Genomic DNA, 13791 nt, shown 5'->3' with positions numbered 1-13791 from the left:
TGCCTTGATGCCTGCCTGATATAGTAGGTTACCCATTCTAATGGAACAGTAACTGAATGTCTTGATGCCTGGACAGGGATATGTTGTGTGAGGCTCTAGGGTAGTAACCTACCTGGTACTAGGACAGGGATATGTTGTGTGAGGCTCTAGGGTAGTAACCTACCTGGTACTAGGACAGGGATGTGTTGTGTGAGGCTCTAGGGTAGTAACCTACCTGGTACTAGGACAGGGATATGTTGTGTGAGGCTCTAGGGTAGTAACCTACCTGGTACTAGGACAGGGATATGTTGTGTGAGGCTCTAGGGTAGTAACCTACCTGGTACTAGGACAGGGATATGTTGTGTGAGGCTCTAGGGTAGTAACCTACCTGGTACTAGGACAGGGATGTGTTGTGTGAGGGCCCCAGGGTAGTAACCTACCTGGTACGAGGACAGGGATGTGTTGTGTGAGGCTCTAGGGTAGTAACCTACCTGGTACTAGGACAGGGATATGTTGTGTGAGGCTCTAGGGTAGTAACCTACCTGGTACTAGGACAGGGATATGTTGTGTGAGGCTCTAGGGTTAGGGTAGTAACCCCCAGGGTAGTAACCTACCTGGTACTAGGACAGGGATGTGTTGCGTGAGGGCCCCAGGCAGCACGTTGACCAGCTCCGTCAGCATGTTGAAACAGCACTGCCGTGTCTTGACACTTTTCTCCTTCATCTGCTTATGCAGGGCCTTAACGATCATTGGCACCTGCAGCAGCACCCGGCGGGAGGGAGAAATATCAGACATACTACTGACTAATACACACTAGAACTACCACTAGGAGAAATATCAGACATACTACTCTCTCTCTGTGTGTGTGTGTGTGTGTGTTCTGCAGCATGGTGAGTGGAGGCCTCTCTGTGTGTTTTACCTGGTTCTGCAGCATGGTGAGTGGAGGCCTCTCTCTCTCTGTGTGTTTTACCTGGTTCTGCAGCATGGTGAGTGGAGGCCTCTCTCTCTCTGTGTGTTTTACCTGGTTCTGCAGCATGGTGAGTGGAGGCCTCTCTCTCTCTGTGTGTTTTACCTGGTTCTGCAGCATGGTGAGTGGAGGCCTCTCTCTCTCTGTGTGTTTTACCTGGTTCTGCAGCATGGTGAGTGGAGTCTCTCCCTGTTCCATGGCATCTGGGTCACACAGCCAGCTCTGAGCAGGACGTGTCTGTTTCAGCAGCGACAGGTAGGCATGGAACACGTCGGCCTTAACGTTCTCCTCCCGCTCCTACAATCCATCAATCAATACATCAGCCAATACATCAGTCAATCAAATGTATTGATAAAGACCTTTTGTGACAACTGTTGATATCAGAGTGCTTTTACTTTAACCCGGCCCGGACTCAGAGAGCAAACAAAACAGATGCCCGTCGGCTAGGTAAAACTCCCTGGAAGATGTAGACCTAGAGGAACACGGGGGTAGTGTGTGTGTGTGTGTGTGTGTGTGTGTGTGTGTGTGTGTGTGTGCCTTGAAGCGGGCGATGAGCGCGGGCGACACGGTCCGGTAGAACTCCGGCAGCATCTCGTGGCGTGTGCTGACCACGGCGTCCAGACACTTGGCGGCCGCACGGCGAACCTTCCAGCTCATGTCGTCGTCGTCGCTGTACTCATCATCACTTCCTGTAAAGGTCAGAGGTCAAAGGGTGGTGGTGGTGTGAGGTTAGAGACTTTAACACAGTTTAGCAGCAGTTATTATTACAGCCAATGAAATAGTTATATGCTCCTGTAAGCATTGTGATGTCAGATACGCACTTTAGCTGGTAGAAAACAAACACAGGTTACAGACAGCACATCTACTGGTCTAGAGCGACCACCTGACTACCCCAAACATCTCAGACACAGGTTACAGACAGCACATCTACTGGTCTAGAGCGACCACCTGACTACCCCAAACATCTCAGACACAGGTTACAGACAGCACATCTACTGGTCTAGAGCGACCACCTGACTACCCCAAACATCTCAGACACAGGTTACAGACAGCACATCTACTGGTCTAGAGCGACCACCTGACTACCCCAAACATCTCAGACACAGGTTACAGACAGCACATCTACTGGTCTAGAGCGACCACCTGACTACCCCAAACATCTCAGACACAGGTTACAGACAGCACATCTACTGGTCTAGAGCGACCACCTGACTACCCCAAACATCTCAGACTAGGAGGCTAGTCCCAGCACTGTGCTGCCCTGGGCCTGGTAGACTAGGAGGCTAGTCCCAACACTGTGCTGCCCTGGGCCTGGTAGACTAGGAGGCTAGTCCCAACACTGTGCTGCCCTGGGCCTGGTAGACTAGGAGGCTAGTCCCAGCACTGTGCTTCCCTGGGCCTGGTAGACTAGGAGGCTAGTCCCAGCACTGTGCTGCCCCGGGCCTGGTAGACTAGGAGGCTAGTCCCAGCACTGTGCTGCCCTGGGCCTGGTAGACTAGGAGGCTAGTCCCAGCACTGTGCTGCCCTGGGCCTGGTAGACTAGGAGGCTAGTCCCAGCACTGTGCTGCCCCGGGCCTGGTAGACTAGGAGGCTAGTCCCAGCACTGTGCTGCCCTGGGCCTGGTAGACTAGGAGGCTAGTCCCAGCACTGTGCTGCCCTGGGCCTGGTAGACTAGGAGGCTAGTCCCAACACTGTGCTGCCCTGGGCCTGGTAGACTAGGAGGCTAGTCCCAGCACTGTGCTGCCCTGGGCCTGGTAGACTAGGAGGCTAGTCCCAGCACTGTGCTGCCCTGGGCCTGGTAGACTAGGAGGCTAGTCCCAGCACTGTGCTTCCCTGGGCCTGGTAGACTAGGAGGCTAGTCCCAGCACTGTGCTGCCCTGGGCCTGGTAGACTAGGAGGCTAGTCCCAGCACTGTGCTGCCCCGGGCCTGGTAGACTAGGAGGCTAGTCCCAGCACTGTGCTGCCCTGGGCCTGGTAGACTAGGAGGCTAGTCCCAGCACTGTGCTGCCCCGGGCCTGGTAGACTAGGAGGCTAGTCCCAGCACTGTGCTGCCCCGGGCCTGGTAGACTAGGAGGCTAGTCCCAGCACTGTGCTGCCCCGGGCCTGGTAGACTAGGAGGCTAGTCCCAGCACTGTGCTGCCCTGGGCCTGGTAGACTAGGAGGCTAGTCCCAGCACTGTGCTGCCCCGGGCCTGGTAGACTAGGAGGCTAGTCCCAACACTGTGCTGCCCCGGGCCTGGTAGACTAGGAGGCTAGTCCCAGCACTGTGCTGCCCCGGGCCTGGTAGACTAGGAGGCTAGTCCCAGCACTGTGCTGCCCTGGGCCTGGTAGACTAGGAGGCTAGTCCCAACACTGTGCTGCCCTGGGCCTGGTAGACTAGGAGGCTAGTCCCAACACTGTGCTGCCCTGGGCCTGGTAGACTAGGAGGCTAGTCCCAGCACTGTGCTTCCCTGGGCCTGGTAGACTAGGAGGCTAGTCCCAGCACTGTGCTGCCCTGGGCCTGGTAGACTAGGAGGCTAGTCCCAGCACTGTGCTGCCCTGGGCCTGGTAGACTAGGAGGCTAGTCCCAGCACTGTGCTTCCCTGGGCCTGGTAGACTAGGAGGCTAGTCCCAGCACTGTGCTGCCCTGGGCCTGGTAGACTAGGAGGCTAGTCCCAGCACTGTGCTGCCCTGGGCCTGGTAGACTAGGAGGCTAGTCCCAGCACTGTGCTGCCCTGGGCCTGGTAGACTAGGAGGCTAGTCCCAGCACTGTGCTTCCCTGGGCCTGGTAGACTAGGAGGCTAGTCCCAGCACTGTGCTTCCCTGGGCCTGGTAGACTAGGAGGCTAGTCCCAGCACTGTGCTGCCCTGGGCCTGGTAGACTAGGAGGCTAGTCCCAACACTGTGCTGCCCTGGGCCTGGTAGACTAGGAGGCTAGTCCCAGCACTGTGCTGCCCTGGGCCTGGTAGACTAGGAGGCTAGTCCCAGCACTGTGCTTCCCTGGGCCTGGTAGACTAGGAGGCTAGTCCCAGCACTGTGCTGCCCCGGGCCTGGTAGACTAGGAGGCTAGTCCCAGCACTGTGCTGCCCTGGGCCTGGTAGACTAGGAGGCTAGTCCCAGCACTGTGCTGCCCTGGGCCTGGTAGACTAGGAGGCTAGTCCCAGCACTGTGCTGCCCCGGGCCTGGTAGACTAGGAGGCTAGTCCCAGCACTGTGCTGCCCCGGGCCTGGTAGACTAGGAGGCTAGTCCCAGCACTGTGCTGCCCCGGGCCTGGTAGACTAGGAGGCTAGTCCCAGCACTGTGCTGCCCTGGGCCTGGTAGACTAGGAGGCTAGTCCCAGCACTGTGCTGCCCCGGGCCTGGTAGACTAGGAGGCTAGTCCCAACACTGTGCTGCCCCGGGCCTGGTAGACTAGGAGGCTAGTCCCAGCACTGTGCTGCCCCGGGCCTGGTAGACTAGGAGGCTAGTCCCAGCACTGTGCTGCCCTGGGCCTGGTAGACTAGGAGGCTAGTCCCAACACTGTGCTGCCCTGGGCCTGGTAGACTAGGAGGCTAGTCCCAACACTGTGCTGCCCTGGGCCTGGTAGACTAGGAGGCTAGTCCCAGCACTGTGCTGCCCTGGGCCTGGTAGACTAGGAGGCTAGTCCCAGCACTGTGCTGCCCCGGGCCTGGTAGACTAGGAGGCTAGTCCCAACACTGTGCTGCCCCGGGCCTGGTAGACTAGGAGGCTAGTCCCAACACTGTGCTGCCCTGGGCCTGGTAGACTAGGAGGCTAGTCCCAACACTGTGCTGCCCTGGGCCTGGTAGACTAGGAGGCTAGTCCCAGCACTGTGCTGCCCTGGGCCTGGTAGACTAGGAGGCTAGTCCCAGCACTGTGCTGCCCTGGGCCTGGTAGACTAGGAGGCTAGTCCCAACACTGTGCTGCCCTGGGCCTGGTAGACTAGGAGGCTAGTCCCAGCACTGTGCTGCCCTGGGCCTGGTAGACTAGGAGGCTAGTCCCAGCACTGTGCTGTCCCGGGCCTGGTAGACTAGGAGGCTAGTCCCAGCACTGTGCTGCCCCGGGCCTGGTAGACTAGGAGGCTAGTCCCAGCACTGTGCTGCCCCGGGCCTGGTAGACTAGGAGGCTAGTCCCAGCACTGTGCTGCCCTGGGCCTGATAAGACTAGGAGGCTAGTCCCAACACTGTGCTGCCCTGGGCCTGGTAGACTAGGAGGCTAGTCCCAGCACTGTGCTGCCCTGGGCCTGGTAGACTAGGAGGCTAGTCCCAGCACTGTGCTGCCCTGGGCCTGGTAGACTAGGAGGCTAGTCCCAACACTGTGCTGCCCTGGGCCTGGTAGACTAGGAGGCTAGTCCCAACACTGTGCTGCCCTGGGCCTGATAAGACTAGGAGGCTGGTCCCAGCACTGTGCTGCCCTGGGCCTGATAAGACTAGGAGGCTAGTCCCAGCACTGTGCTGCCCTGGGCCTGGTAGACTAGGAGGCTAGTCCCAGCACTGTGCTGCCCTGGGCCTGGTAGACTAGGAGGCTAGTCCCAGCACTGTGCTGCCCTGGGCCTGGTAGACTAGGAGGCTAGTCCCAACACTGTGCTGCCCCGGGCCTGGTAGACTAGGAGGCTAGTCCCAGCACTGTGCTGCCCCGGGCCTGATAAGACTAGGAGGCTAGTCCCAACACTGTGCTGCCCCGGGCCTGGTAGACTAGGAGGCTAGTCCCAGCACTGTGCTGCCCTGGGCCTGGTAGACTAGGAGGCTAGTCCCAGCACTGTGCTGTCCCGGGCCTGGTAGACTAGGAGGCTAGTCCCAGCACTGTGCTGCCCTGGGCCTGATAAGACTAGGAGGCTAGTCCCAGCACTGTGCTGCCCCGGGCCTGGTAGACTAGGAGGCTAGTCCCAGCACTGTGCTGCCCTGGGCCTGGTAGACTAGGAGGCTAGTCCCAGCACTGTGCTGCCCTGGGCCTGGTAGACTAGGAGGCTAGTCCCAACACTGTGCTGCCCCGGGCCTGGTAGACTAGGAGGCTAGTCCCAGCACTGTGCTGCCCTGGGCCTGGTAGACTAGGAGGCTAGTCCCAGCACTGTGCTGCCCTGGGCCTGGTAGACTAGGAGGCTAGTCCCAGCACTGTGCTTCCCTGGGCCTGGTAGACTAGGAGGCTAGTCCCAGCACTGTGCTGCCCTGGGCCTGGTAGACTAGGAGGCTAGTCCCAGCACTGTGCTGCCCCGGGCCTGGTAGACTAGGAGGCTAGTCCCAGCACTGTGCTGCCCTGGGCCTGGTAGACTAGGAGGCTAGTCCCAGCACTGTGCTTCCCTGGGCCTGGTAGACTAGGAGGCTAGTCCCAGCACTGTGCTGCCCCGGGCCTGGTAGACTAGGAGGCTAGTCCCAGCACTGTGCTGCCCTGGGCCTGGTAGACTAGGAGGCTAGTCCCAGCACTGTGCTGCCCTGGGCCTGGTAGACTAGGAGGCTAGTCCCAGCACTGTGCTGCCCCGGGCCTGGTAGACTAGGAGGCTAGTCCCAGCACTGTGCTGCCCCGGGCCTGGTAGACTAGGAGGCTAGTCCCAACACTGTGCTGCCCCGGGCCTGGTAGACTAGGAGGCTAGTCCCAGCACTGTGCTGCCCCGGGCCTGGTAGACTAGGAGGCTAGTCCCAGCACTGTGCTGCCCTGGGCCTGGTAGACTAGGAGGCTAGTCCCAACACTGTGCTGCCCTGGGCCTGGTAGACTAGGAGGCTAGTCCCAACACTGTGCTGCCCTGGGCCTGGTAGACTAGGAGGCTAGTCCCAGCACTGTGCTGCCCTGGGCCTGGTAGACTAGGAGGCTAGTCCCAGCACTGTGCTGCCCCGGGCCTGGTAGACTAGGAGGCTAGTCCCAACACTGTGCTGCCCCGGGCCTGGTAGACTAGGAGGCTAGTCCCAACACTGTGCTGCCCTGGGCCTGGTAGACTAGGAGGCTAGTCCCAACACTGTGCTGCCCTGGGCCTGGTAGACTAGGAGGCTAGTCCCAGCACTGTGCTGCCCTGGGCCTGGTAGACTAGGAGGCTAGTCCCAGCACTGTGCTGCCCTGGGCCTGGTAGACTAGGAGGCTAGTCCCAACACTGTGCTGCCCTGGGCCTGGTAGACTAGGAGGCTAGTCCCAGCACTGTGCTGCCCTGGGCCTGGTAGACTAGGAGGCTAGTCCCAGCACTGTGCTGTCCCGGGCCTGGTAGACTAGGAGGCTAGTCCCAGCACTGTGCTGTCCCGGGCCTGGTAGACTAGGAGGCTAGTCCCAGCACTGTGCTGCCCCGGGCCTGGTAGACTAGGAGGCTAGTCCCAGCACTGTGCTGCCCTGGGCCTGATAAGACTAGGAGGCTAGTCCCAACACTGTGCTGCCCTGGGCCTGGTAGACTAGGAGGCTAGTCCCAGCACTGTGCTGCCCTGGGCCTGGTAGACTAGGAGGCTAGTCCCAGCACTGTGCTGCCCTGGGCCTGGTAGACTAGGAGGCTAGTCCCAACACTGTGCTGCCCTGGGCCTGGTAGACTAGGAGGCTAGTCCCAACACTGTGCTGCCCTGGGCCTGATAAGACTAGGAGGCTGGTCCCAGCACTGTGCTGCCCTGGGCCTGATAAGACTAGGAGGCTAGTCCCAGCACTGTGCTGCCCTGGGCCTGGTAGACTAGGAGGCTAGTCCCAGCACTGTGCTGCCCTGGGCCTGGTAGACTAGGAGGCTAGTCCCAGCACTGTGCTGCCCTGGGCCTGGTAGACTAGGAGGCTAGTCCCAACACTGTGCTGCCCCGGGCCTGGTAGACTAGGAGGCTAGTCCCAGCACTGTGCTGCCCCGGGCCTGATAAGACTAGGAGGCTAGTCCCAACACTGTGCTGCCCCGGGCCTGGTAGACTAGGAGGCTAGTCCCAGCACTGTGCTGCCCTGGGCCTGGTAGACTAGGAGGCTAGTCCCAGCACTGTGCTGTCCCGGGCCTGGTAGACTAGGAGGCTAGTCCCAGCACTGTGCTGCCCTGGGCCTGATAAGACTAGGAGGCTAGTCCCAGCACTGTGCTGCCCCGGGCCTGGTAGACTAGGAGGCTAGTCCCAGCACTGTGCTGCCCCGGGCCTGGTAGACTAGGAGGCTAGTCCCAGCACTGTGCTGCCCCGGGCCTGGTAGACTAGGAGGCTAGTCCCAGCACTGTGCTGCCCTGGGCCTGGTAGACTAGGAGGCTAGTCCCAGCACTGTGCTGCCCTGGGCCTGGTAGACTAGGAGGCTAGTCCCAGCACTGTGCTGTCCCGGGCCTGGTAGACTAGGAGGCTAGTCCCAGCACTGTGCTGCCCCGGGCCTGGTAGACTAGGAGGCTAGTCCCAACACTGTGCTGCCCCGGGCCTGGTAGACTAGGAGGCTAGTCCCAGCACTGTGCTGCCCTGGGCCTGGTAGACTAGGAGGCTAGTCCCAACACTGTGCTGCCCTGGGCCTGGTAGACTAGGAGGCTAGTCCCAACACTGTGCTGCCCCGGGCCTGGTAGACTAGGAGGCTAGTCCCAGCACTGTGCTGCCCCGGGCCTGGTAGACTAGGAGGCTAGTCCCAGCACTGTGCTGCCCTGGGCCTGGTAGACTAGGAGGCTAGTCCCAACACTGTGCTGCCCCGGGCCTGGTAGACTAGGAGGCTAGTCCCAACACTGTGCTGCCCCGGGCCTGGTAGACTAGGAGGCTAGTCCCAGCACTGTGCTGCCCTGGGCCTGGTAGACTAGGAGGCTAGTCCCAACACTGTGCTGCCCCGGGCCTGGTAGACTAGGAGGCTAGTCCCAACACTGTGCTGCCCCGGGCCTGGTAGACTAGGAGGCTAGTCCCAGCACTGTGCTGCCCTGGGCCTGGTAGACTAGGAGGCTAGTCCCAACACTGTGCTGCCCCGGGCCTGGTAGACTAGGAGGCTAGTCCCAACACTGTGCTGCCCCGGGCCTGGTAGACTAGGAGGCTAGTCCCAGCACTGTGCTGCCCCGGGCCTGGTAGACTAGGAGGCTAGTCCCAGCACTGTGCTGCCCCGGGCCTGATAAGACTAGGAGGCTAGTCCCAGCACTGTGCTGCCCCGGGCCTGGTAGACTAGGAGGCTAGTCCCAGCACTGTGCTGCCCCGGGCCTGGTAGACTAGGAGGCTAGTCCCAGCACTGTGCTGCCCCGGGCCTGGTAGACTAGGAGGCTAGTCCCAGCACTGTGCTGCCCCGGGCCTGGTAGACTAGGAGGCTAGTCCCAGCACTGTGCTGCCCCGGGCCTGGTAGACTAGGAGGCTAGTCCCAGCACTGTGCTGCCCCGGGCCTGGTAGACTAGGAGGCTAGTCCCAGCACTGTGCTGCCCCGGGCCTGGTAGACTAGGAGGCTAGTCCCAGCACTGTGCTGCCCCGGGCCTGGTAGACTAGGAGGCTAGTCCCAGCACTGTGCTGCCCCGGGCCTGGTAGACTAGGAGGCTAGTCCCAGCACTGTGCTGCCCCGGGCCTGGTAGACTAGGAGGCTAGTCCCAGCACTGTGCTGCCCCGGGCCTGGTAGACTAGGAGGCTAGTCCCAGCACTGTGCTGCCCCGGGCCTGGTAGACTAGGAGGCTAGTCCCAGCACTGTGCTGCCCCGGGCCTGGTAGACTAGGTGGCTAGTCCCAGCACTGTGCTGCCCCGGGCCTGGTAGACTAGGAGGCTAGTCCCAGCACTGTGCTGCCCTGGGCCTGGTAGACTAGGAGGCTAGTCCCAGCACTGTGCTTCCCTGGGCCTGGTAGACTAGGAGGCTAGTCCCAGCACTGTGCTGCCCTGGGCCTGGTAGACTAGGAGGCTAGTCCCAGCACTGTGCTGCCCTGGGCCTGGTAGACTAGGAGGCTAGTCCCAGCACTGTGCTGCGCCCTGGGCCTGGTAGACTAGGAGGCTAGTCCCAGCACTGTGCTTCCCTGGGCCTGGTAGACTAGGAGGCTAGTCCCAGCACTGTGCTGCCCTGGGCCTGGTAGACTAGGAGGCTAGTCCCAGCACTGTGCTGCCCCGGGCCTGGTAGACTAGGAGGCTAGTCCCAGCACTGTGCTGCGCCCTGGGCCTGGTAGACTAGGAGGCTAGTCCCAGCACTGTGCTTCCCTGGGCCTGGTAGACTAGGAGGCTAGTCCCAGCACTGTGCTTCCCTGGGCCTGGTAGACTAGGAGGCTAGTCCCAGCACTGTGCTTCCCTGGGCCTGGTAGACTAGGAGGCTAGTCCCAGCACTGTGCTGCCCTGGGCCTGGTAGACTAGGAGGCTAGTCCCAGCACTGTGCTGCCCTGGTAGACTAGGAGGCTAGTCCCAGCACTGTGCTTCCCTGGGCCTGTTTACAAGCTAGCTACACACAGTCAGTCAGTCAGAACCATGAATTATTAAAGGAACCAGCCAATAGGAATAGGTAGGAATATGATTTATGGATGACTGGCAAACTGTGCTAACGCAGAGTGCTGAGGAAGATACGAGCAACACTGCAGGCGCCACAAAACATCCGTTGTTGTCAAGACCCATTTTATAAATGACATACTTCAGCATTCTGGGAGCACACATTATGATTGGTGGAGAGACATGACAACCAGAGTGTGTGTGAGTCAGGGAAGAGAGGAGGGAGAGGAAGAAGGGGACAGAGAGGAGGGAGAGGAGGAAGGGGACAGAGAGGAGGGAGAGGAGGAAGAGGGAGAGACTCAGCAACACAGTATAAGATGCACCCGCCTGGGAGGAACAATGTTACAGGAGAAGACTCAGGCGAAAGCTTCAACAAGGTGACAACACAAAAGCCTGTCTGGTCCTCAGTCCTCACACACTGCTAGTGATGACAAGGACAGAGAGCCATCTCTATCAGTTGTAGTAGAAGTAATGACTGGAGGTCTGCTGAAAGCAGCTAGCATTACCCGCTCCAATAGCAGTCCTCCATTCAGCCTGTAGATAATAACATTCAGTCTCATAACAAGGAAGGAGGGAGACAGAGGGAGGCTGGCTGGCTGCCTTCAATATTTAGTAGCATTATTCTATGTTTATTTCACAGTGCTCATGCGTGGCCAAGCAACAGATTGTCTTTCTGGCTGAGCTCTTACAGTCATAGCAACAAACGACACACTAACAGTGTCAGTGCAGTAAGGACTTACAACTGGGGGTTATTCTGCAGAGTAAGACTCCTGAAAATGGAAGACACATTTGGAAGACCATTTAATAGATAGGCTAGTTCTAACTTCTCTCACACCGAGGCAGATATCTAAACAGAAACCTAAGCCCCGAAGAGACGAGTCCTATAGGTCTCTCCTGAAGTGATGAAGAGTCCTATATGTTTCTCTTCTTAACTTGTTATGAATAAGGGGCAGCATTTTCACGTCCGGATGAAAAGCGTGCCCAGAGTAAACTGCCTGCTACTCAGTCCCAGTTGCTAATATGTGCATATTATTAGTAGATGGATAGAAAACAGTCTGCAGTTTCTAAAACAGTTTGAATGATGTCTGTAAGTATAACAGTACTCATTTGGCAGGCAAAAACATGAGAGAAAAAATCCAACCAGGAAGTGGGAAATCTGAGGTTTGTAACTCTTTGAGAAAGAAAGAAAGAAAAAGAAAGAAAAAGATAGAAAAAGACAAAGAAGAAAAAGAAAAAGAAAGAAAAAGAAAAAGAAAGAAAGAAAAAGACAAAGAGAGAAAAAGAAAAAGAAAGAAAAAGAAAAAGAAAGAAAGAAAAAAAAGAGAGAAAAAGAAAAAGAAAGAAAAAGAAAGAAAAAGAATAAGAAAAAGAAAGAAAAAGAAAAAGAAGGAAAAAGAAAAAGAAAAAGAAAGAAAAAGATAGAAAATAAAAAAGATAGAAAAAGAAAAAGAAAAAGAAAGAAAAAGAAAAAGAAAAAGAAAGAAAATGAAAAAGAAAGAAAAAGAAAAAGAAAGAAAATGAAAAAGAAAAAGAAAGAAAATGAAAAAGAAAGAAATAGAAAAAGAAAGAAATAGAATGAAAAAGAAAAAGAGATAAAAAGAGAAAGAAAAAGAGGGAATAAAAATAAGATAAAAAAAGAAAGAAAAAGAAAGAAAGAGAAAGAAAAAGAATGAAAGAAAAAGAAAGAAAAAGAAGGAAAAAGAAAGAAAGTGAAAAGGAAAATAAAGAAACATGGAAGGAGGAAAAAGAAAGAATAAGAAATAGAAAGATATAGAAATAAATAGAAAAAGAAAGAAAGAAAGAAAGAAAGAGAGAGATAGAGAGAGAGATAGAGAGAGAGAGAGAGAGAGAGAGAGAGAGAGAGTGAGAGAGTGACTGAGTGTGAGAGAGAGAGTGTGTGTTTACCTTGATAGTCTTCGTCTGCTCCGTCGGCATCCATGGCATTCTCATCTTCATCCTCGTCATCGTAGTTATAGTTGGGGTCGTAGGTCAAATACTTCAGACAGATGCTGATGACGGTGCCCACATGTGGATAAACCTCCTTTGGACACCTGGAGAGAGAGAGAGAGAGAGAGAGAGACAGAGAGAGAGAGAGATTGAAAAGTCCTTCATGGTTGAGTTCCGTTTCCACTAATAAAGACTCCCATCGCTCAGCCTTTCTTCTCCTCGTGGTAATCTGGGAGGACAGACAGCACCACAGTAATCTTCCAACACTAGTTGTCCCTCTCTCCCTCCCAAACACTTGTTTGATGTAATCCATAAAAGGCACAAGATAGAACGGATGAAAGGGTTTCTAATCACAGAAACAGTGGGAGGCTAAACGTAGACGAGAAGCGAGACTAGAGTATCCAATCACAGCACAGGTCCAAACGCTTCAGGGTGAACGTGAATAAACTACCCAGTTCACTGAGAATTCTGGGATTTATTTTTTCTGTCGTTCTGTGTTTCTCTGAACATAAAAAACAAAACCCCCTCCCGAGCTCTGAAGCCGTTTAAAAAAAGGACGTGTCTCTCTCACCTCCTGACGAAGGACTCGAAGGCCTGGATGCAGTATTCCCTCAGCTCGTCATCGTCTATGTTACAGAACTTCACCACCAGAGGAATGATCTTCTCCAAGTACTCACCTGAGGACACGCGGACACACACGTTAATAATTCCATTCAAACTGAACGTTAGCCGTCAATCTATTAGTAACAACTTCATATTCTTTCATCTAAATGTGACATGAAGGGAAGCAAGCCTCCCGACTTCAAAAAAGGCCCAGAACTCACTGAGAAAAGCAAATTACAAGTTACAGCTAGATAAAGGCTTTTGTGTTTTTAGCAAAATTGTAGAGCGAGCTCTTTCAAGATGACAAGAGAAGTTAATTAAAACAGGGGATTGCAGGATATGGAGAGAGACCGGAGGGAGAAATAGTTTTGGAGTGGTGCTCTTCACTGAAGTAATCTGCCGCATCTTAATCACTGCCGTCTCTGGCTCATCAAACACAGCGTGTGATTGGTTGATGGGGTGGGAGAAAAAGAGGGAGAAAAGAGGGAGAGAAAGAGGAGCTAGCCTCAATGACTCCGCTCTCCGTTTCCCTCCACACAAAACACTCTCCATCCTCCACTCTTCCAGAGAGAGGAGAAAGTGACAGATTGACAGGTAAATAAGGACAGAAAGAGGAGACTCTCCCGTCTCCTGTCACAAACTGTCACGTCCCTGACCAGGAGTAATGGCTTCTCTCAAACATCAAGGAGACACAATGACTTCCTTCGGGGTTATTTTAAAAAGAAGTCTAATGGAAAATAAATAGTCTAATATATTATTTCACTTAGAAAATGATAAAATACTTCAATGTTGTCAATGGCCTTAGGCTCCCCGAGGAGCCGTGGGCTTGACTAAGTACAATAGCTAAAACAAACACTTCTAGCCTAACTGAAATCTAAAAGGTGTTCCCAGATGGACCTGGCTGTCGATAAAACCTGAGCGAGAGCGAGAGAGAGAGAACAGAACAGCTCCAACTGATACATATTAATTCAGCCCCCTCTAACCACTAGGGTTAGG

General features: G+C 55.6%; 1 protein-coding gene across 2 annotated transcripts in view; it reads right to left on the bottom strand.

Moving 5' to 3' along the window:
• LOC139533571 (cullin-associated NEDD8-dissociated protein 1) overlaps positions 1-13791 on the bottom strand; it is a 59387-nt gene that overhangs the window by 20630 nt on the left and 24966 nt on the right. The window contains exons 6-10 of one of the 2 annotated variants that reach the window (XM_071331716.1): positions 12764-12869; positions 12151-12296; positions 1484-1635; positions 1103-1243; positions 594-735 (exon numbers count right to left, since the gene is read on the bottom strand). In XM_071331716.1, the coding sequence (XP_071187817.1) occupies positions 594-735; positions 1103-1243; positions 1484-1635; positions 12151-12296; positions 12764-12869 (687 nt within the window). Of the gene's footprint in view, positions 1-593; positions 740-1102; positions 1244-1483; positions 1636-12150; positions 12297-12763; positions 12870-13791 lie in introns of both variants that reach the window. The other variant, XM_071331714.1, reaches the window with a different exon arrangement.

Source organism: Salvelinus alpinus, chromosome 11, assembly GCF_045679555.1.
Source record: "Salvelinus alpinus chromosome 11, SLU_Salpinus.1, whole genome shotgun sequence".
NCBI lineage: Eukaryota > Metazoa > Chordata > Actinopteri > Salmoniformes > Salmonidae > Salvelinus > Salvelinus alpinus.
This window is presented reverse-complemented; position numbering and strand designations above follow the sequence as displayed.